Here is a 24,049-nt window from a genome sequence, read left to right on the forward strand (position 1 = left end):
AAATTATTCTATTCATGAAAATAATGGAAAAAGTTCATATAAACATATATCCTAAAATGATTTGTTGTGACCTAAAATGAAAGATTTTGCTTAGATTTCAGCTATCCTCTTGAAATGAGGTCATACTGAAATTTTTAGGATGCTAATTATGGGCCAGAATTAATGATTTCTTATGGTTTTTGACCTGAACATTGAACAAAATAGGTGCCAGAACAGTATCTGCAGTAGTTTTTGAGAAATCTTTTGAGGAAAGAAAGCACTTTTCAATTGTTACCATGAGTGTACTAATATAAGATACATGGGGCAGATGGAAGTTCATTAAAGAAGCATATAGTGCTTTAGATGAAAAAAAATGAACTTCTAATTGTAATTTTTTTGAAAGCATTGTGTATATGAAATGAAATTGTGTATGTGTTCTATGAAATCTGGTGAGTAAATCATTATTGATAAATGTACATAGATAAAATAATTTTTTTAAGTAGAGTGGAATCACTGTGTCCATGGTTTCAGTATATTATAAGCAAAAAGATATAAAAAAAAATTCTTTAGCTACAATGTATTAAATTAAATTGTATAGTTTTTAATCTACAATCAAATTTCAATAGTTCATAAAAAAAAAAGAAGAAAGGTTTTATTTGCAGCTAATTCATGTGCTGAAGAAAGACACATCATATTTGCTATAATGTTAGAAATATATGTCTTTAAAGAAAATTTTAAAGTTTAATTGGAAGAAATTTTATTATTTCTAAATCATAGGCAGAGTCAGCCAAAAAACTGGTAATTATTTGTTTTGGAAGATTTTATAACTGGTACTCCCAATGATACCAATAAGGAATAAGTTCAAGGATGAACAATTGAAGAAGGTATGAAAATCATATGCAGGCATGTTGCCCATCCTTAGGTAAGATTTTGAAATTTGCTGAAAGCTTTCTGATGGATCATTGTTAACAAACATTGTTTAACTACTAAATTTACAGTCAATTATATAAAAAAAATTACTGATTGTTTTATAAGGCCGAAATTTACTTTTTGAAAACTTTAAAGTAATAGTAAGTAACTCATAATATCCTTCTTTTTAAAAAATAATTTTGCTAGCATTTTTTACACAGTGTTTACTATTTAGCTTTTTAATTAATCTGTTTTATTATCTAGTTCTTTTTATTCAGATAAATCAACAAAAAAGTATATTTTACTACATTCTAATTTAAAAAAATTTAGCAGAAGCTCCTATTTTTATTATGATACAAGAAGCCAGGCTCCTGATAACTGATTCATGAACCAGGCAACAAGAGCTGTCTGTGTTTGTAGTGTTAATAATGCTTTACTAATTATAATTATTTATCAATTGAACTTTATCATAAAATTGTAAGTTAAAAAAGATGGATTCATATAACAACTATCTATGGCAGGTTTTGGAATGTTATTTATCAGCTACATATGCAAGGGCTAACATAACCTCATTTTTCATCTGATGAAACTGTTGCTATGAATTATGTTTCAAATATTGTAGTAAAGAATAAACAATAAAACCCAGTTTCAGGTGTAAAAGAAATATTTATAAACAATAATTTAAAGTAATTAGATAGCTTTTTGAAGATAAAAATGGAAAAAAATTAATAATATTTCATACTTATAAATCAATATACTTACAAAATAGAACAGCAAGTGTTTTTCCTTCCTTAACTAACCTATCAAGCATCTCATCAGTTACATCTTCAATTTCATCCTTTTCTAATTGTTCTATTAGCCACTCCAAAATTTCATCTTCATTTTCAATATCGCCTAAAAGACATTAACAAGATTAATTAAAGAGCAATGTAAAGAATAAGGTAAGTGTTAATATAAATTTTTATATAGAGGCTTAAGAAAAACTATTGCAAGCAATGGTTGACATTAAACACTTAAGCTTGTGGTCAAAGTTTGAGCATTTGCACTGAATTTATGTTTCAGTTGGTGTTTTCATAATAAAAGGAAGTAAAAGCTGATGTTTAAATACTCATGACTTATGCACATATTCACAAATATCAGTAGTCTAGTAACACACAGTCCATGGAAATGGAGGATTAGTGTTAGCTCAGTTCCCTGTGTGATGAAATCATTGCTGAGAATAAAATTTATTTAATATTATATTGTTTTATAATTTTTATAAATTATTCTAGGCCAGAAACCAATTTAAGTAATTGTTTTACTGTTTCCCTTCTGACAGACACAAAAGTGTAGGTGGAGTATAGTTAAAAAAAAATAATAATAATTTTAAGCAGTCTATTATTCAGGGTTCTGAACAAAGGTTTCACTACTCTTTATTGTAGCTCCCAAAGAAACTAAAAATAATAAAAACACAAGACAATATAATAAAATACAAGACAGTACTTATTTATAATCCAGTGCTTGCAAATTATGATCTTACCTAAATACAAATTAGTTCATAAATAATTTAGCCTACTTTGTTAGACTATCCCTGAACTTCATTCTATATAATTATTATTAATAGAAGACAATACTATTATTATTATTCTACAGACAATACTGTGCTATGAAAGACTAATTAAAATAATTTAATTTTGAGAATCTACATCTCTACCAATGAAAAATTAGTTATATTAAATAAGATAGATAATTTAACAATATAAGAACCTAAAATTTCTTTATATTAAACATAAAAGTTAGATAATGGAAAACTTTCCTAAGTATTCTAAAAAAAAGCTCTCCAAAATATTCTTTAAATAAATTAAGAAAAACTGCTTAAATTTAAAAACTATAAACCATAAAAACTAAGAAAAAATCATTAAGTTAGATTGAATGTAAAGTTACAATATTATCCTACATATATTACATCCTACCATCATACACATTAGGGATCTGCTTTTCAAAGTAGACAATAGCAGGTACATTATCAATTCCAAAGTCCTTAGCTGCTTGATTGTCGTCTATCTTTACAAATTGAATACCATGTTTATCACAATCATCATCAATCTTCTCCAATTCTCCTAACACCTGTATCGAATCCTCATCATCGTTGTCATCTGTAAATATCAAGGTAAATTAAAATTCAAGAAAAATGAAAATATTCTCAAGATATTTATATCTAAACAATTTATTTAGATAACATTTTTTGTAGTCCATTTTTATACTTTTTCATTCTCTTGACTGAACAAATATTTGTATTGAATTTTTAAAATGTCTTTATTTTATTAACAAACAATTTTTACAAAAAAAATGTAAAAAGCTAAACTGTAATGAGTAAATGTAAACAAATGAAAAATTTATTAAAAAATATCATGAAGATGGGCTTAGGCCCAAAAATATTTTGAACATGAAAAAGTAAAGGTAAGAGTGTTCTCTAATTTTGTACTTTGCAGAGGCTGAAGAATATTTATTATGTATTATATCTAAACAATTATCCTATGAAAGGAATACATTTTTTTAATTAGGTATAAACTTTCAATCGGCTAATATAAAAGTATTTTAATAACTATTCTAGTTTTTAACATAAAAGTAGCAAATAAGAGCTTTTTTAAAATTATAACCATAATTTTTTTCAAAAATCAGTATACTAGTTTACGAGTACTTTTACTGACATATCTAAAAAAGAAAGGTATTCAACTGTTTGGGACTATTTGCAAAAGTAGGTTTTCACTAGAAAATATGAAAAAAATGTAATGAAGAACATCTTTTGGAAATATATATAATGTTGAAGGGGTTAATGTATCAGTTATGTCATGGGTAGATAATAAAATTGTGTTATCATCAACATTCTTGTGGGAACTGTTCAATAGTCACAATATCAAACCAAGATAGTGGGAGAGTATATGAAATTCATTGGTGGGATTACCTTTTGGGTAGTCTGTTGGGAAGATATAAGATCATAATGATCTATGGTTATTGTACAAATAAGTTTGTCATAATATAATAATGAAAATGAAGTTCAGAGAAGAATTGGTCTTGATGTTGTGCAAAATCAAAAATTTGATGTGGACACTACACGACTTCCTTGTACACCTATTAAATTACATATACACATTTTTTTGCTGCACTTCATTTAAACTTATTTCATTTGAAAGTGAGATACAATCCTCCAATTCTTTAATAAAATTTACAATTACACAATTGCATTGTGGTGGAGCTCACATTGCATCACATTTTTTTCTGTTATCCGTTTCAGCATATTATATTGTTTATATATTAATTTTGTTTCACATTACTCAAGTAGTTATGTGATGTAAGTGAGAATGTGTCAGATCCATAACCATGAACACATCAATTCAAATCTGACTTCATATACTTATATATTTTTTTAACTGTTTTTTACATTAAGATATATTGATTTATTAACAATTACTAACTTCTGATTATAAAAAAAATGTTAACAATAAATAATAATTCAATAATAACAATAAAGTATGAAAAAAATCAAAGTTCTGAGTGAAATAAGATTTTATGTACTTTTCATTTTAATTCAAACATTTTTTACAGAGATTAATAAATCAATATATTTAAATAATAAAAAAAAAAGTTAAAAAAGAATGTGTATATGAAGTCGAATTTGAACCTATGTGCCTTACCCGGGTAAGATTCAAATATTTCATTAATTAAAATTTTATTTGGCTATAACTCTGCAACTAATGAAAATAAGTATCACTTATGATATATTGTTGAAAAGCTCTCAACGAGGGCTTATTACTACAAGAAAAAGTCCAAAATCCAATTGTTTCAAAATTGAAACTCCGCTTTATTTAGAGACTATATGTACATTTTTGGCCCAGTCGATTGCCATCAAAAGGGGAGGTGCACAACTAGATGTTACAACAGTCCTAAATACAAGGCTAATTCTTATGCGAGATCATACGTATAGACGTCACACCGAAACTAGTCAAAATTGATTCAGGGATGGTCAAAATGGATGTTTACATTGAAATCTGAAAAACTAAATTTTTCACGATCACAATACTTCCTTTACTTCATACAAGGAGGTAAAAAGATACCGGCCACTAATAAAATCTTAATATCCGATAAGTAATAATGTCAAATATTACTTTAGTTTTCTGCTGTTAGTTGATGTAAAATATGAATACAGCTAAGGACTGTAATTACTGAGAAACAATGTAATCCACAAAATATAAAACAAAAAATTAATGTAATGGAAAAAATCAGAAGTTGTGAAATAAGATTTTATGTACTTTTCATTTTAATTCAAACATTTTTTATAGAGGTTAATAATTATTAATAAATCAATAGTTTTAAATTAAAAAAAGATATATGTATATAAAGTTGGATTTGAACCAATGTATGCACAGTTATGGATCCGACATGTTCTCACTTACTCCACATAACTACTTGAGTGACGTGAAACAAAATTAATATATAAACTAATATGAAATGCTGATATGGACTCCACAAAAAATGTGATGCAATGTGGTGTCTACCACAATGCAATTTGAGTAACTGTCCACTTTATTAAAGGATTGGAGGATCGTATCTCACTTTCCAATGAAATAAGTTTAAATGAAGTACAGCAAAAAATGTATATATGTAATTTAATAAGTGTGCAAAGAAGTCAAGTGGTGTCTACATCAGATTTTTTTTATAAAGTGTGAAAAATTCTAAGTTTCTTTGTTTAAAAAAAAAAACAAACCGTTTTATGTTATTTCATTGCACATAAGAAAATCTGGGATTTGTTTAACATAGTTTTCATTCATTTTTTCTAAAATTTGACTACTTTATAATAAATTATAATTTATTTAATAGAAATACAATAGAAATTTCTATAGGATAATTAATTGTAAGAGCTAAAAAAAAAATAATAATTATAATAATAATAAGAAAAATATTATATAAAGGATGTTTTATAACATCCTTTATAACATATAAAGGATGTGACTTTTATTGATTTCAAGAAAGCATATGATTGTGTACATCGAGAATCCCTGCTAAAAATCCTGAGAAATTTAGGGCTTCACCCAAAACTAGTCAAAATCATCGGACTAACACTAACGGATACCAAATCCAAGGTTAAATTCAGGGGAGAAATATCCGATCCATTCGACATCAAAACAGGACTGAGACAAGGAGATGGACTGTCACTGCTTTTATTCAATTGTGCCCTTGAATTTATAATACGGGATTGGAAAAAATTAAATAAAGACAACGTTAAAATTGGAAAAGGTATCTCAGTAAATTGCCTAGGCTTTGCGGACGATTTAGCCCTACTATCCCAAAATATAGAAGAGGCCAGATACCAACTGTCAACACTGGAAGAGATTGCAGAAAAAATCGGTCTAAAAATTTCATACGAAAAAACCAAAATTATGGTGAGAGACCCACTATGCATAAGCAAAGTAAAAATAAACAATAATGACATAGAACTAGTAGAAAACTTTAAATATTTGGGGGAAAACATCACGCACAACCTCCAAGAAAATCCAAACTGGAATGAAAAAATAAATAAAATCATCAAAGCCACAATAAAAACACAAAACATCTATAACAAAAAATGCATGTCCATAAACACAAAAATAAGACATTATAACTCGGTTATCCAACCAGAAATACTTTACGGATGCGAAATCATATTTGGACCGTACCAGACAAGGTTTACCGACAAACTGGAAAAGATTGAAAGACAGATTCTACGACGATGCATCGGGAAAAACATTAAAAAAGACGGAATTTGGAGAATAATTCCAAACGAAGAGATTTACAAAACTATCATCCCGATAACTAAAAAATTAAGAAAGAAGAGAATTTCCTTTCTAGGACATATTTTCAGAATGGAAGAGACCAGACTTATAAGACGGATAATCGAACTTTTCTGGAACAAGAAAAGCAGACCGAACTGGTTATACGAAGTACAGAAAGACATGGAGGAATTAGACATAACCCACGAAAACCGGAAACTATGAGAAATTAAAAAATAAAGAAACAAGATTCCTATCAAAACCCAAGAAAACAATAAGCCGGGTATACTCTGAACAAGAAAGGGCAAGAAGATCTGAAACCCTTAGAAATTACTGGCAAAAAAGAAAAGCTGAAAAACAACAAATCAGCAAGAAAAGAAAGAACTTGCCAAAGAAAAAAAAAAAATGAACTAAAGTGATCCATTATAGCCTTAAAAGTAATAAAAAAAAGGATGTTTTTATCCATCTCATGTGAGAAAAAAATGGACATAAAGAAAGAAACTACTGAAAGTAAATTTTATGAATAATGATAGATATTTACATCAAACTGGAATCTTAAGTAAATAAAATGTTTACATACACATTTTTTATACATATGTGCATGCACGTATGTATGTGTGTGTGTGTGTGTCACTTTTATAAATAAAAAAAAAATTAATTAGTAAATTAAGAATAAATAAAATAATTTAATCATTTGCTCAATTGCTAGAATATTTTTTTTCGTAAAAATTCAAAATGTAAAGAGAACATCAAACAAACTAAGCAATCGTATAAAGTAGATCCTTATAAAAAAGAAAAATAACAGGTTATAACAATAAAAACAATAATGTACTAGGCATACTGGTCATAATTTGTTTACAGTCCATATGAGACAATAAAATATAATTGCTTTTACAGTACACTGAACACAGTGAATAGATCACAGAATTTGGTAGCTTTTGGTTGAGTTGATATATGTAATGTGATTAGTTAGCTGAAACTAGTGACTACAGCAAGTTAATTACGCTCAGAGTAAAGTTTATATTGAATTCCAGACTAGGTTTGTCCTTGACAAAAATTAATTGCTTGGCTGTAGCTACCACCATTGAATCCAGGATGATTTGGTTCATGCATCTCCAGGTAGACTGCTAAATGGGGGCTAAACTTTTATTAATCTAGCAGTGACATGTGGGTGACAGGAGAATATCCTGACTGACACCAAATATGTCAGGTTTGGTACTCAGTGATACCAGACTGTGGAATTACAATCAATTACATTATATGCTAAAACCCATCAAGGATTGATATACATCAAATCATTTGTTATTTGTACACTATAGTACTGATCTGGGAGAATCCCCAAGGGTGTACTCAGTGCTGTGACTTTACTTGTTATAACAAACTTTCACTATATATTCTTTTTAGCAATCCCAAATCATCTAGGTATTTGATTCATTAAAATAGATATGTCCCTTTTCTTGATTTATCAGTAAATTACTGTTTTTTTCTAATTAAATTTTTTCTACAGTGTAAGAAAAATGTTAAAATATGACATTTATTTAGGAGTTTAAAATGCAAGTTATGTAATTAAAAAGATGTGACAAAAATATCATTTTAACCAAATAACAATACTTACAGAAGAGGACGACCAAGTTGTCAATGGAGCCAATGAGTGTATCAAGAGTCTTTGCTGTCACATCTTCAATTACATCTTCTTCATCACCAGTGGACTTATTTTGAACCAGCCATTCAAGAACATCTTCTTCTCGTGTCAATTCCTCTACAAAAAACAATCTCTCTTATGAGGAAATTCATAAGAATTTTATGAATTCTTTTATAAAACTATTTTACTGTGTGGAAGGATTTTCTTCTATGTTAAAAAACAGATATACACTTTTGAAAATTTAAAATCCGTGTTGAACGATGTTGTGGGATATGAAGTTTCTATTGTGTTGCCCAAGAACGCCAGGCTGTTTGGCGAAACTGAAGGATTTTTTTTTGCGATTCAGGACTTGATTATTGGAAGTACATAGTTAAGAATACTGCAGTACTGTCAGCCATTGTCGTCTATGTGATGCCATGAATGAATCCATTGAGCACGAGATTGGGGAATACTGGGTACTGGCTTTGAAACAGTACATGTCCTGTCACAACAACATAACAATATTCCTCTATCAGAAGATTGCCCTAGACCTGGATAGATCAGTGGACCATAATTGCCTGACATTGTTGTGGTAATGAAGAAGGGAAGATCAACTGGACTGTTGATGTTTCCACAGCATTAATCTCCAACAAGAAGAGGAAATATACAGAAAAATCTATCAGGACTTGGAAAATGAGATAAGGGAGATTTAGGATCAGTGTAAAGTGAAAGATGGACCCATAATTATTGGTACACTAGGTGAAATAACCCAACACTCTGCATGGTCACTGAAAGCCCTAGGCATTCCACCAAGCCTCTACTTTAACAAATAGAAATCCATAATTTTGGAAACATGTGCATTGCTGAGGAACTTCTAACTTGGGCCACTGAAAAAATCAGTAGTTTTGGGGGCTTCTGGTATCTGGCAATTTGGCCATGCATTTATCATTTGATTTTATAAACTGTAATTAGCTTCCCCCTATAATTAGGAAAAAATGTTCAGATCCCATAATCTGGCTTGGGCGTTTTTCTAGCACATTGAACTGTGTAAGATAATTATAATAATAAAGTTCCATACAAAATTCAATCCCACATCCATGCAATTACATCTAAGCACACGTCGGGATGGGCAACGACATGGTATGTCTGTACTTTCACTTATGTTGGCCAACGGGGCAATAATATTGCTCAGGAACTCCTTGTGGAGTATGGGATTGGCGATTCCGAGCTGTTAAGATGAGCATGATTGTGCTTTTCAATTTTACTGCTTGCAGCGTGGTCGGGAGTCTTGATCATGATCTGTTTTTCGCCGATGTTGAGCAGTGTGTGGATGGGGAGTGCTCATCTCTCCTGGACATAGAAGAAACCAGGTTGAGGGTGAGCTGATATGATCTTAGCTCTGTCAAAGTGTGCGCCACTCAGCGTGAGTCAGTAACTTCAGGCATTGGCAGGGATTGTCCCATGGTTAATGATATCAGTGCCCTTACTGCTACTTGTTAGTCTTGGGATGTTGGTATACTGGGTTAGGTAGTACCTGATTCTCCGGCCTGGGTTAAATCTGTAGGAGGTGGCTGACTGGGGGAACCTTGGCAGGATCAAAGATCCAGGGGGGTATGCCTAACTGTCTCTCCGACTGCTTCTTGTGACATATTAACTGTTGAAACTTTATTTATTATTTATTTTAGGAACAGAGGGGTGATGTGGCAACCGGAAGTGTCACAAGACGAGTGCTTCCCCTACGGGGTGGGATGTTGAAACTTTATGGAAACCTTAACTTCTACCAATTTGTGGCAGAGGTTGCATGTAAAACCCCTTGAACAGGAAGGCCTTTGCCTTCGTAAACGAAGAAAAGGAAGAGTGTTGAGTTTAGAGGTATAGAAAAGAAGGATCAAACTAATTTTCGACCAAAAGGTAGTAAATTGATGCCAAAATATTTGGTGAAAAAGAAGAAAGAGGGGATTTTACCAAGATCAGTCCTTTTGTGATTGCACAAGGGATCTTGGAAGCTGCAGGAGGACCTCTTAAGGAAACACGAAGACTGCTATGGGACTGTTTGTTGAGACCATCAACGACATACGTTCATCATGGCTACTCAAAGCTAAAAAGCTGGAACTCATTGACATTGAAGATGTTTCACATAATATGCTATAAAACCTCCAAGAGAGTAGTTGTGTGCAGGGATTTGCTGAACTGCATGGAAGACAAAATTGTAGAAGAGCTCTTGTGGATAAGGAGTTGTTGCATGTTGACTACTACTGAAAACACAATGAAATGGAGAAGTTGTACTCTTCTTTATCGCATATCTTGACATTTAACAAACCAAGCATCCTGAAAAAAATAAAGGCTGGCTTTCATAGATTGGATGTTTGCCCATTCATCCCGACTTCATTTTGGTGTTTTGGATGTCAGAAATTTGTATATACAATGGCGTGATGCACTAGGAAACAGATCTGTCCTTGTGGTAATCTACTACATCTGGTTGACCTGTACAGGGATCTGCCAGTTTGTCAGCTGCCAAGGGCATCATTTCGTGAAACTATGATTTATAAGGAGGAATTGGCAATCCAGGAAGTAAAGACCATTCGAAAGGTTAGCTACTTCAAAGCCAGAAAAATCGTGCTTAACAGATTCTCAAAGATTACATTTTATGCAAAGTTTATGCTGCTCCTAGTCTCCTTTAAATCAAAATACATGATCTCTGATTTGGTGTTAGCATTATTAGAAGATACTCATTTTTTAAAAAAGTAACATTATTAATTTTTATGTACTCATATAAAATAAAATCATAATTTATGCTTAATGAGGTTTTTTATGTTCGTTGATGTTCAGTTCATATTTATAATGTTGTAAGTAGTCATAATATTAATTTGTTTACATTTGGTAATATTTAATACACCTGCTATAATAAATTTGTATTTATTAGTTTACATTATAATACAAGTAAATAGCTCTCATCAAGTGAAGACAAATTTGAAATAATTTTATCAGAATTAATTCAGTTAATTAACCAAATTTTAATTGAATTAATGAAAATAATTTTATTTTTATTACAATGTAAATATTATTTTATTATTATCTGGGAATCATTTGTTTGTTGTCAGTATTAATGAATAAAACACTGTGTTAAATATCTTTAAAAAATACCCAATCCTGATAGAAAAGCTATGACAGGGAATAGGGAATAACGGAAAAATGTTCAGATTGAGCATGGACAGTGTTGCATATTAACAGAAAATAAACAAGAACTTTCTTAATTTTTAACATAACTGTAAAGGGAGTTTTTATGATATTAACTCATAGTAATTGCTGATCTCCGTGGTGGAGTGGTAGCATAGCAACCTTTCATCTGAAGTTGCGAGATTGTCTAAATTCCTGTCAGGCATGGCATTTTCCGTACACTACAAAATTTACATTTCATATTCCCAAGTACAAGCTTTTCAGGCTTATATGGTGAATTAATCATATTATATATATATATATAAAAAATAACACAAGACATCTAGTACAAAAAAAAGTAGTGGCCTAGATGCCACATGCCACATCTTACCAGCACAATTGCACTAAAACATTCCTCATATTACTTTCAAGAAATCATTACATAAATTATTATATATTAATAGCTCATTGTGATATTATTAATAATTAAAACTAAGTTAACAAAATGCTACTATAATGATGTAAAAATTCTGTCTGTAATAATCACTACATGTTACTAAAACTAGTAATAACACTACTGATAGCTGTAGATAATTAAAGATAATGTTACACAATTGAAATTAAGATATATGGTAAACATAGTATATTTTTATTATAAATTACTGTGTTAGAAATCATTAACAGTATATGACAAAAGAAGTGGGATAATAGTAGTTCTGTTAGCAAGCTAAGGATGAAACAGATTATTAAAAGACCTAAATATCTACTTATTGTGGGGAATAGGGTTCCTTAGAGTTCAAAATGACCAGAATAAGATTTCAACTAATCTAAAGAACAAGAACAAGATCATAGAAAAAAAAACTCTTGTGATGGATCACAATTCTCATACATTCTATGTGCATCCTGTGAATTTGTTATTCACTAAAAATCTACAAAAGCTGACTAATAATAATAATGTAATGAATTTTATAAAGGGATGTATTTTTTATTTTAAATAAAATATGAATTTGAAAATATGTGACAGATGTTGAAGCTCTAAAATTTATAATTTATGCAAAGTTGCAACGTATTAAAAAAACATCATTGTCACACATGAAATTTCTTTAGAGATTAACTGAATTCAATTTAAAATTTGCTAATCACCATGATGAAATGTGATAATACTTTGTAAAAATTACTGATGATTTTCAAGTAACATCAAAATTGTTCTTCCAAATGATCTTTGAGAGCTAATTATGCAGCTAACTTCAGTGGATTTACTGGTGACACTGTTATTAATGACACCTGTTTAATGTACTTAAACAAATGTTTAATTATTGATCAAATAATTTTTTTCTACATTGTGTTTGCTTTTAATATGATGTTTTTGTAAAATTTAGCATCTGTAAGCTTTATTTAAGTTTGTTGCGAGATTTTCGTCTATATAATAAAGCTTGTATATATGAACAGTTATTATGAGATATTTTATAAGGTAATCCTGATATATGCAATATCTGAAGTGTGCTTTATTTTTGTAAGTGAATGTGCATCCATCCTGTCTGATGTACTGATATTAATATTTACTACATTTGTTCCTGGGTTGCTGTGTTGACATTGCGTCATTTATTTGGTTGCTGTTTAATTTTGAATGTTTTATTTTTAGGTTTTAAAAGTAACACAGTACTTTTTTTCTTGAGAGAGGGCAGTGCTCTGAAAGAGCTGCTGCCTTCTTTCAGCAGTTTTTAAGGGCATAGGTCAGGAGGAGTGAAACGGTCATATCAACATCAATTAATTTTTTGAGTACTATGCAGTTAAAAGTAATGGAAAACTATGACTGTTTTTTTTCGAAGAAAATGTAGTTCTCTGCATTTTCATGTAACAATAGTTAGAGGTGCCTCTCTTAGCAAAAGATTCCAGAGGAAAACTAGTCCCCTGTTCGGATCTCTGGGTGGGGACTACTAAGAAAGGGGTCCACAGAAAATTAAAAAATAACATTCTATGAGTCGGAATGTGGAATGTTAGATGTCTAAAAAAGTTGGTAGGTTAGAAAATTTAAAGAGGGAAATGGATAGGTGAAATGAAGATGTAGTAGAAAGTAGCGAGGTTGAGTGGGAAAAGAAAAATGACTTTTAGGGCCAAAGAAAAATGTCAAATAAAGGGCAGGCAGGAATACGTTTCGTAATGAACAAAACGGTAGGGAAGAGAGTAGAGTATTTCAAAAAGCTTAGTGATAGAATCATTGTAATCAGGATAAAATCAAAACCTAAGCCAACAATGATTGTTAACGCCTATATGCCTACAAGTACCCATGATGATGATAAGGTAGAGTGTATATACGAAGAAATTAACAAAGCAAATAAACACATAAAGGAGGATGAAAATTTTGTAATAGTTGGAGATTGGAATGCAAGCATCAAAAAAGGCAAGGAAGGAAATATTGTGGGTGAAAAAAGGCTGAGCAAAGGAATGTAAGAGGGGATCGAATCATTAAGTTTTACACGAAGTATAACTTAGTGATTGCCAACACCCAGTTTAAAAATCATAACAGAAGAATACACACGTGGAAAAAGTCAGGTGATGGTGCAAGGTATCAGATACAGTATATCATGGTTAAACAAAGATTTAGATATCAACTCATCGACTGTAAAGCTTATCCTGGAGCAGACATTGATAGCGACCATAATTTAGTGTTAATGAAATGTAGATTGGGGTTTAAAAACCTGAAGAAAAGGTGTCAGATGAATCAGTGGAATTTAGAGAAGCTTGATGAAGAAGAGGTAAAGAAGATTTTTGATGACATCACAAGAGGTCTGAGTAAAAAAGGTAAGATAGAAAATATAGAAGAAGAATGGAAGAATGTTAAAAAGGAAATTCTTAAATCAGCAGAAGCAAACTATGGTGGAACAAAGAGAACTGGTGGAAAACCTTGGATATCAGAGGATATATTGCAGCTGATGGATGAACGTAGAAAGTATAAGAATGCTAGTGATGAAGAAGGTAAAAGGAACTATTGACAATTAAGAAATACTATAAACAGAAAGTGTAAATTAGTGAATGAAAAGTGGATTTAAAAAATGGTTCAGAAGTGGAAAGGGAAATGATCATTGGTAAAACAGTTGGAGCATACAAGAAAGTTAAGGAGGATTTTGTGGTACATAAACTGAAATCTAATTATGTGTTAAATAAGATTTGTACAGTGATTTATAATATGAAAGAAAAGGTTGATAGGAGGGTGGAATATATTGTAGAGTTATACAGAGGAAATGAATTAAAAACTGGTATAGAGGAAGAAGAGGATAAAAAGGGAGATAGAATACTGAGATCTGAATTTAAGAGAGCATTAAAAGATTTGAATGGCAGAAAGGTTCCTGGGATAGACAGGATATCTGCAGAATTACTGCACAGTGCAGGTGAGGAAGCGATAAATTATACAAACTGGTGTGTAATATTTATGAAAAAGGGGAAGTTCTGTCAGACTTCAAAAAGAGTGTTATTGTCATGATACTAAAGAAAGCAGGAGCAGATAAATGTGAAGAATACAGAACAATTGGCCTAACTACTCATGAATCAAAAATCTTAACTAGAATTCTGTACAGAAGATATGAGAGGAGAGTGGAAGAAGTGTTAGAAGAAGACCAATTTGGTTTCAGGAAAATTATAGTGACAAACGAAGCAGTTTTAGCAATCAGATTAATAATAGAAGGAAGATTAAAGAAAAACAAACCAACATACTTGGCATTTACAGACTTATATAAGTCATTTGATATGGTTGACTGGAATAGAATGTTCAGCAGTTTAAAAAAATGTAGGGTTCAATTATAGTGATAGAAGAATAATAGCTAACATTTACAGGAACCAAACTGCAACAGTAATAATCGAAGGTAAGAAAGAAGTAGTAATAAAAATGGAGTCAGAGAAGGATGTTCCCTATCCCCGTTACTTTTTAATCTTTACATAGAACTAACTACTAGATGATATGACTCGCTGATGGTATAGTAATTCTAGCTGAGAGTAGAAAAGATTTAGAAGAAACAGTGAATGGCATTGATGAAGTCCTATGCAAGAACTACAGCATGAAAATAACCGAAACAAAAGCAATGAAATGTATCGAAATAATGTAGATGGACCACTGAATATAAAAATAGGAAGAGAAAAAATTATGGATATAGCAGAATTTTATTATTTGCAACGTAGAACTAAAGATGGACGAAGCAGGAGTGATAGATATTAAATGTCGAATGGCTCAGGCGAAATGAGTTTTCGGTCAGAAATATAATTTGCTTATATTAAAAATTAATTTAAACATCAAGAAAACATTTTTGAGAGTATATGCTTGGAACTTAGCTTTATATGGAAGTGAAACTTGGATGATCAGAGTACCTGAGAAGAAAAGATTAGAAACTTTTGAAATGTGGTGCTGTAGGAGAATGTAAAAATCAGATGGGTGGATAAAGTGACAAATGAAGAGATATTGTGGCAAATTGATGAAGAAAGAAGCATTTGGAAAAACTTAGTTAAAAGAAGAAACAGAATTATAGGTCACATATTAAAGCATCCTGAAATAGTTGCTTTGGTATTGGAGGGATAGGTAGATGGAAAAAATTGTGCAGGCAGGAAACATTTGGAATATGTAAAACAAGTTGCTAGGGATGTAGGGTGTAGGGAGTATACCGAAATGAAACGACTAGCACTAGATAGGGAATCTTAAGGTACTGCATCAAACCAGTCAAATGACTGAAGGCAAAAAAAAAATAATTACTAAAAAAATCACTGTTTCTTAACATTTTTAAAATAGGTCCCATTTAACAAAGGTATTGTTATTGTAAACTCCCATTAGAAAGATTCCAGTAGTTAACTCCAAAGAGTTTAGGCGATCAACTTCCATTAATTTGAAAGTGAATTGTTAATAATTTTCAGTATTTAAGAAACTTTTAATGTTACCAAGTTAAAACTCTTTTTTGTGAAATATTTTTTGCATACATTAGTAATAATAATAGCCAGACAGTTTATTTGGAATCCATTATAATGATTAACAGAATATGTTTTGTATGTATATTATACACACAAATTTTGAAAAATCTTCAATACATCCACAAATAAAATATAAAATATATTTTATAAATGAAGATGAAAATTTGTCTGTTTGTTCTCACATCACGATAGTACTAACTAAACAATTAATAAAATTTAGAGGATAAATCTGTGTTATCGCAGGGAAGTTTTTAAGCTATAGGCTGAGGTTCTAGCCTCCTTGTGGTGTTGTGAAAAAAGATATTCATTAAAGAAAAAAGATTATTCCTTTTTCTTCATTATTATATTTCCATCACCATGGCAACAGAAATAAGTTATGAATATAACAGATAGTTACCATAGTTACTACCATTCTGTCTTTTGCAATTTTTTCTTTTTTATATTTCTATAAAGCTTGAATACTTTTGTTATTAACTGGTATTATTCTCACTTAACATTATATTTATGTTGTTATAGAATTAGTTTATTTTTTGTAGAATCATTGCTTATGAGCACTAATAATGATCCTTTGTTGTGCACCCCAAAAAAAAAAACAAGGTATTATTTCAGGGCAGGGCTGCAATGGGCATAGCCTTCTAGCTAGACTATCAGGTGAGCTAGGCAAATCCTGAATGGTTTGTATTGTAAATATGTTTAAACAAACATAAAAATATCCATTCACGTGCATAACGTAAACCAAACAATAATAAACTGCCTTTTCCTTTTTACAATTAATATTATATATTTATTTTGTTTTAAACAATAATTGCAAACTGAAAAAAAAACATGGTAAAATATTTTATTTTGAATGACTTTATTTTTTTCTTTCTCTCTAATCAAACATAATGTAAAAAGAAATGATAATGAAAATTACATTTTAATTTTCCAGGATTCATATTAATGTTAATAATATTTCATCTTAAAACCATTTGTTTTAAGAAACTTCTTAAATACTACTTTTTTTGCATTAAGACTATGAATAAAGAGGAAGAAGGGTTCCTTCAATCTCTCTCTACATGTCAAAAGTAAGGTTTATTACTTTGTTGCTTATGTATTATTTTCTTATTTTATACATTAACTGTAAGGTTTATTAAGTAAAACACCAGTAATTCAAAATGATTGGAACTGATGCTTGTTCAGAGTAAACTACTTCAGTCTGTATTTATATACCACGTACAGTAATTTATTAATTATTATTTCAGAACATTGCAATTTTCAATTTAGCTAAATTATAGCTTACTTGATGCCATAATACATATGCTAACAGTAGACATTATAATGGATGATTATACCTGAATTCTTATTTTTCTATTATTAAATTACTATAGAGAAAAAACTTCTGAAATTTGTTTTAAAATCTAAGATATTACAATGCCCAACAAGTTAAAACAAATTATGATAGCTGATGCCATTTATTTAATTGCTGAATCCTGGTACAATAAGAATTATACAAAATTTTTCATAGTTAATCTAATAATTGACCATTAATAAAAAAAATCACAATTTATAATAATAAATTATGAAAATCATACTAACAGTGAAATTATATCCATGATGGACATCATATGTGGAAATATAACTTTCAAAAGTGTTCACTAGTAATTTTGTGTACAGTAGGGACAGCAGCATTTGAGATAGGTCTAAGGTACAAATGTCACAGCCAATAACATTGTTTATGAAGGATATTAGAGAGATAGTAACTACTGCTTTGCTTCAAATTTGATTAGTTTAATCTACTTTAAACAAACAGTATTGGAATTAATGGCCCAAACACTAAAAAAACTGCCTTCACAATAACAATAATAATTTTTTTTTTTGCAGGGCTTTGATTCTCCCCTACACTCGCCATCTCCTTCCACAAATGTGACTGCAGCTAGGTACCAAGAGGAAACAATGTGACAGAAGAATCTTAAGCCTTAATATGCCACATATTTATTAATTTTAATTCATAAAAAGCACATATACAAACATAAAATAGAAACAGAAAAATAATAGTAATAAACATTGTGTCAGAGTCTTTTTTGACCTGCGCAAGGCATTTGATATGACCTGGCATTATGGAATAATCTTCAATTACATGAATGGGGCATTCGCGGCAATCTGCTGGTACTACTTCGCAACTATATGAACGACTGTAATTTTCAAGTGATGGGTGTGGGTGCCCATACCCATCAGACTTACATGAGTTCTTGAAAACAATTTTTTCTCAGGAGCTCCCTGTGGAGTATGGGATTGGTGGACCTGAGCTGTCCAAACTGGTTGCGGTTGTGCTTCTCAGTTTCGCTGTTTACAGCGCTGATGGGAGGCATGACCGAATCTGTTTTTGCAACATTCAGTGAAGTGCATTGCGACATTGAGTGAAGTGCAGATGGGGAGTGCTCAAAGTGTGGGCTGCTGTGAACTTGCTCTGCCGAAACCTTTCACCGTCTTGCCTTTGTCAGTCACTTCGGCCCTTGGCAGGGATTGCCTCATGGGTAAGGGTATCAGAGCCCTTACTGCTATGTGCAAGTCCTGGGATGCCGTGGGTTAGGCAGTACCTCAGTTAAAATTGAGGAAGGTGGCTGGGGAATCCAAGCAAGATCATGATCTGAGGTACGCTGAATGTCTCTCCCCCCCGCACCTTGTGCCATATTGACTGGCGAAACTATAGATTATGGAATGTTCATCTTCCACAACTTCCGTGGCAGAGGGACCACGTAAAACCCTCGTCTTGGAGAAGAATGCATAGTTTTGGAAAAAAGGATCAAACTAAGTTTTGGCTGAAGAGTGGCGAACCAATTCCTCATTCAAAGTTCAACCCTTTCATAATAGTTCAAGACATCATGGAAGCAGCTGGAGGACCTGTTAAAGAAACAAGAAAGACTACAGCAGGATTATTTGTTGGGACTGTCAATGGTAGTAGTTTAAATACATCCAAAGGTTTGTTGTGTGCAGGGATCAACTAAATTGAACAGAAGAAGAAATTGTTAAAGAGCTTCATCCACTAGGAGTTGTTGCATGTTGAAGACTGAACACACGATGCAACGGAGAAGTGGTTCCCTCCGTGTCGCATTCCTGACGTTCAACTCACCCAAACGTTCGAAAAAGATAAAAGCTGGTTTTCATCAATTCATCCCAGCTCTGTGTGGTGTTTTGAATACTAGAAATTTGGACAAACAGCAGAGCGATGTACAAGAAAGCAAATCTGTGTGTGTGGTGAGCTGTTGCACCCTGATGACCCATGCAGGGATTCATCTGTGTTCAATTGCCACAGACCACACCGCAAGATTGCATAACTGTCCGGTTTATAAACAAGAAGTAGCTATCCTTGAAGTGAAGACTGTACATAAGGTTGGCTAGCTACTACAATGTGAAGAAAATTGTAAATTGCTGAAGACTGCATCCTATGCTCAGGTTGCGTAACCCTAGCAGCCCGCTTAAAAATGGGAGACGTGTTATCTGAACTGGCACCAGCATTAGTCAAGATAGTTGAATGCATCATTAATGCAAAATTGAACACACTAGTTAAAAAAAAAAGTTGTAAACCTCTGCAGAAGGTAGCAGATGTTACTGAAACAAAGATTTCTTCTCCACGAAGGATTGAGCCTTCAACCAGTTCTAACATGAAGGTCAAGGATACAGAAGCTAAATCGCCGAAGAAATCCCAGAAAAATATACATGTAGTAAAGGCTGAGGTATACAAAATAGTTACAAAGAGGACTTTGAACATCCAACAATGGAGGCTGTTGAATGAAAAGGCGGGTACTTCAGCCATCCAAAAATTTTAGCGAGGAGCATATCGAATCTTGACTCTGAGAAAGTAAATCTTAGGGGCTTTTAACAAAATAAAAATATTATTACAGTGTTTACCTTGTTTGATTCCTACCGCAACTTTTCTGTTTCTGCAACTTCGATTACTTGTAATTCAAAAACAAAGGCATATATTGAGAAACAGATTTCTCGTAAAATTTTAGATTAAAAAAATCAAATATTATAAAAGAATCCATTATGAATGTGCTACAATGTATTGTGGCATCAAGTAACCTGTTATTTAGGTAAACTGAAAATTGCAACATTCCGAAAGAATTAATAATTAGTTACTAAGTGAAGTAGTTTATTCTGAACAAGAATAATTTCCAATCATTGTGAATTATTGGGATTTTACTTAATAATAAACCTAATAAGTTTATATAAAGTTAATATATAAAGTATAAAAATATTATATAAGCTATGAACTAATAAACCTTACTTTTCACAAATAGAGTGATTGAAGGACATTTTATTATTTATTCATAGTCTTATTGCAAGAGAAGAAGTATTTAAGAAGCTTACTTAAAACTTTTATTTGTTAATATTTAAGATGAAAATATTAAAATAAAATTAATATGAATTAACTGAAAAAAGATTTTTTAAATTATTTTTCCAGCAGTCTCCACTTCTGGACTAATTGTCAGATTAACATTATGATATATAAGTAACGTTTTTATATACTTCTCTCTTCTTACTTAAAATTTTATTTTCACCTTATATTATTTTGATTTGGAGAGAAAGAAAAAACTAAAGTCATTCATGTTTTTCTTTCAGTTCGAGATCAGTTGAAATTATTTTGAAATTAATTTGCTTAACAACTGATTGTTATTAGTATGTTTATAAAAGGCCAAATAAATGTGCCCAATCCAAGATGGGGGACAAAGATTTTAAACAAACCATAAAGTAGTAATTTTCTATCTATGTAGATCCATACTTGTTTCTACCTCCTAGTATCCTTGTATCCTTCATTTTTTTTACTTACTAATGAAAATTATTCTTAAAAATCAATCATGACAAGTATCTAAGACGGAAAGAACCTCTCAACCAGTAAGTTCTGTTTCATTATTTTATTTGTATGGCTTATAAGAGGTTCATACAATAATATATAAAATGATACGATAATATATAAATACAAAATGACATGGGCTACAGGACTTAGGATGAGCTCAAGAAAATGGCTCACCAAAGAGACGTATAGAGGGCTACTGCCAACCAATCTATGGATTAACAAAAAATAAGAATATCCAATAAAATAGTGTGGATACTTTTAATTATTTAAAAAATGTTTTTGCGTGTATTTGCATATATACGAGGTGCTACCCTAAAGTTCGGGGAATTTTACCGTAAAAATAAAATAGCTTACCACAACTTATGATTTCCACTGTCTCCTTCAAAGTAATCCCCTTGGGCATTGATACAGTGATCCAGCGTTTCCCCCATGATTCCATGCATCCCTGGAAGTTTGCAGGTGTAAGTGTTCGAAGCACGTTCTGTGTTTCTTCCTGAATTTCCTGAATTGTGTTAAAACGACGGCCTTTCAATTGAAATTTTATTTTCGTTAAGAGAAAAAAGTCGTACGGGGCAAGGTCAGGTGAATAGGGTGGGTGGGGAATCACTACCGTCTTTTTGGAAGCCAAGAAATTCCGAAAGGCTAGCGATGTGTGCGCAGGCGCGTTGTCATGGTGCAGAACCCAACTGTTGTTACCCCACAGATCTGAACGTTTGCTACTAATGCTTTCACGTAACCGCTTCAAAACTTCACAATAGAACATCCCATCGACAGTTTGACCAAGAGGAGCAAATTCCGTATGGATAATGCCTTTGATGTCGAAAAAAAACAATCATCATGGACTTCACCGTCAAGCTGTTGGAACAGATTAACAAAGAGTACTGTTAGCCACATCTAGCGGCAGCAGGTCGTACCAGCAGTGTTTCGCGCGCGAAATTCAAATTCCCCGAACTTTTGGGTAGTACCGCGTATATATTCAAATAAATGATCCACTTACATGGTAAAATATAAAAAGATATTATTCCTTTATCGACTCATTCCTATGACACCTTATATTGATTTTAGTAAATGAATAACATGTTTCCATATGTAATTCCATAATGTTATTTTGTAAATAGCAGCGAATTTTAAAACTTACATGTCTTGTAATTACATGGTAGAATTTAATAAAATATTAGGGCATTTTCATTACATAAATTCCTGTTTGTAATTTTTATTTGTGATGCACATGTAAATTTTAAAATTTAATATTATTAATACGTAAAATAGAGGGATTAATTACAAAATTACTAATTATATGCAGAACTACTATAGAATGTTGCTAATAACTTACGCTCATAGATTATAGGGATCTGATGTCTATAATAAACAAGTTTAGGTAGTTCTCCAAGATTATATTCATCGGCCAATGCTTCATCTGCGATTTTAACAAAACCGATTCCTAGTTGATCTGCTTCATCATCTATATTTTCTAACTCTTGAAGGGCTTTTGAACATTTCTTACACTGAGGTTTATCTAAATATTAACATAAAATAAATTAGTTAAAGATGAAGTAAAATCATAAAACACTTTCACTGATGATAAATACCAATGAAACAGAATAGCTGAAAATCTATAACAAAAATAACAAAAATGCATGTACTTGTACTTTTTTAAAGTATATTTAAAAAAAGAAAAAAAATATCAGAAAAGCAAAATTACTCAATTCATATCTTCATGCATATATCCTTATCCATTACTTCTCACATTTATTATTTTTTTTATTATTTAAATATTAAATGTGTATTATTAGTTAGTAAAAATTTAACTTTGCTGCTTGCTTTTAAAAGTACAATTATTTTTTTACATAAGCATTTACAATCATTTTACTTCATAAGCTTAATAAACAAAATTATCAAATTATTAATATGCGTATGTAATAAAAAAAAAAATAAATACAAACAGCATATAATCATGAAGATCTAAAAAAGTCCCAAAAAAAATGACAAAAACCATGACCAATTAAGAAATTAGTTAAAACATATATTTTTTAATATTAAATTTATTGATTTAAGATATTTTTTTTAAATTTGAAATAAAATTTATTTTACATAAACTAAATCAGTACAGAAATTAATAAATTGTTAAATATAAATGTTAAAAAAAAATAATATAAATATTTTATATATATATATATATATACACACACACACGCATGCTACCTTATGTTAAACTAGATTATGTAATTAGTATAATGGGATTTTTTACAATAGCAACTAACAATATTCAGTGTTGTTAAATTGTATTAATCATTAGAAAAATTATTTCTTCTAATATACCGTAATTCTTTCAAGTCTTTCCATTAATAGAATGTATTCAAAAGTCACCTTTATAAACATGATTATATGTTGAGGAGGTGGAAATGCACACAAGGATGTAGACGATATTTTATCCCTCTAATCACTGCAGATTTTGGATATCAATTACTTGCTGCTTGTTCATTCTATTCTTTGGCAGGTATTTAATTTTTAGTGGCTAATATATATTTATTTTAATTTTAAGATGGATAGATGGGGTTGGGCCCCAATCCTTTGCAGATCATATTTATAAAGTATTTTACTCGGGTTATTCCTTGGAAGATTAGCAAGATATTTGCTCTTTCTCCTGATGCAATTCAGTCCATCCGAGGGACTAGTTTTGTGGAAGGTCCAATGCAATTTCTTTGCAGAGAGAGTCACATGAGATATCTGTAGATGGCAGGGGGGATTTGCCTTTGAACAACTGAGATTATGTCTCTTGTGTTCACTCAGAATGGTGTTAACTCTAGAATA

General features: G+C 31.0%; 1 protein-coding gene across 10 annotated transcripts in view; it reads right to left on the bottom strand.

Annotated features, from left to right (window-relative positions):
- hlk (hulk) overlaps positions 1-24,049 on the bottom strand; it is a 309,501-nt gene that overhangs the window by 176,557 nt on the left and 108,895 nt on the right. For all 10 annotated transcript variants that reach the window (XM_075356311.1, XM_075356337.1, XM_075356327.1 and 7 more), the window contains 4 exons: positions 22,572-22,754; positions 8,290-8,433; positions 2,841-3,023; positions 1,651-1,782 (listed from right to left, as the gene is read on the bottom strand). In XM_075356311.1, coding sequence (XP_075212426.1) covers positions 1,651-1,782; positions 2,841-3,023; positions 8,290-8,433; positions 22,572-22,754 — 642 coding nt within the window. The remainder of the gene's footprint in view (positions 1-1,650; positions 1,783-2,840; positions 3,024-8,289; positions 8,434-22,571; positions 22,755-24,049) is intronic.

The sequence above is a fragment of the Lycorma delicatula genome, chromosome 1 (genome assembly GCF_047948215.1).
Source record: "Lycorma delicatula isolate Av1 chromosome 1, ASM4794821v1, whole genome shotgun sequence".
Lineage (NCBI taxonomy): Eukaryota > Metazoa > Arthropoda > Insecta > Hemiptera > Fulgoridae > Lycorma > Lycorma delicatula.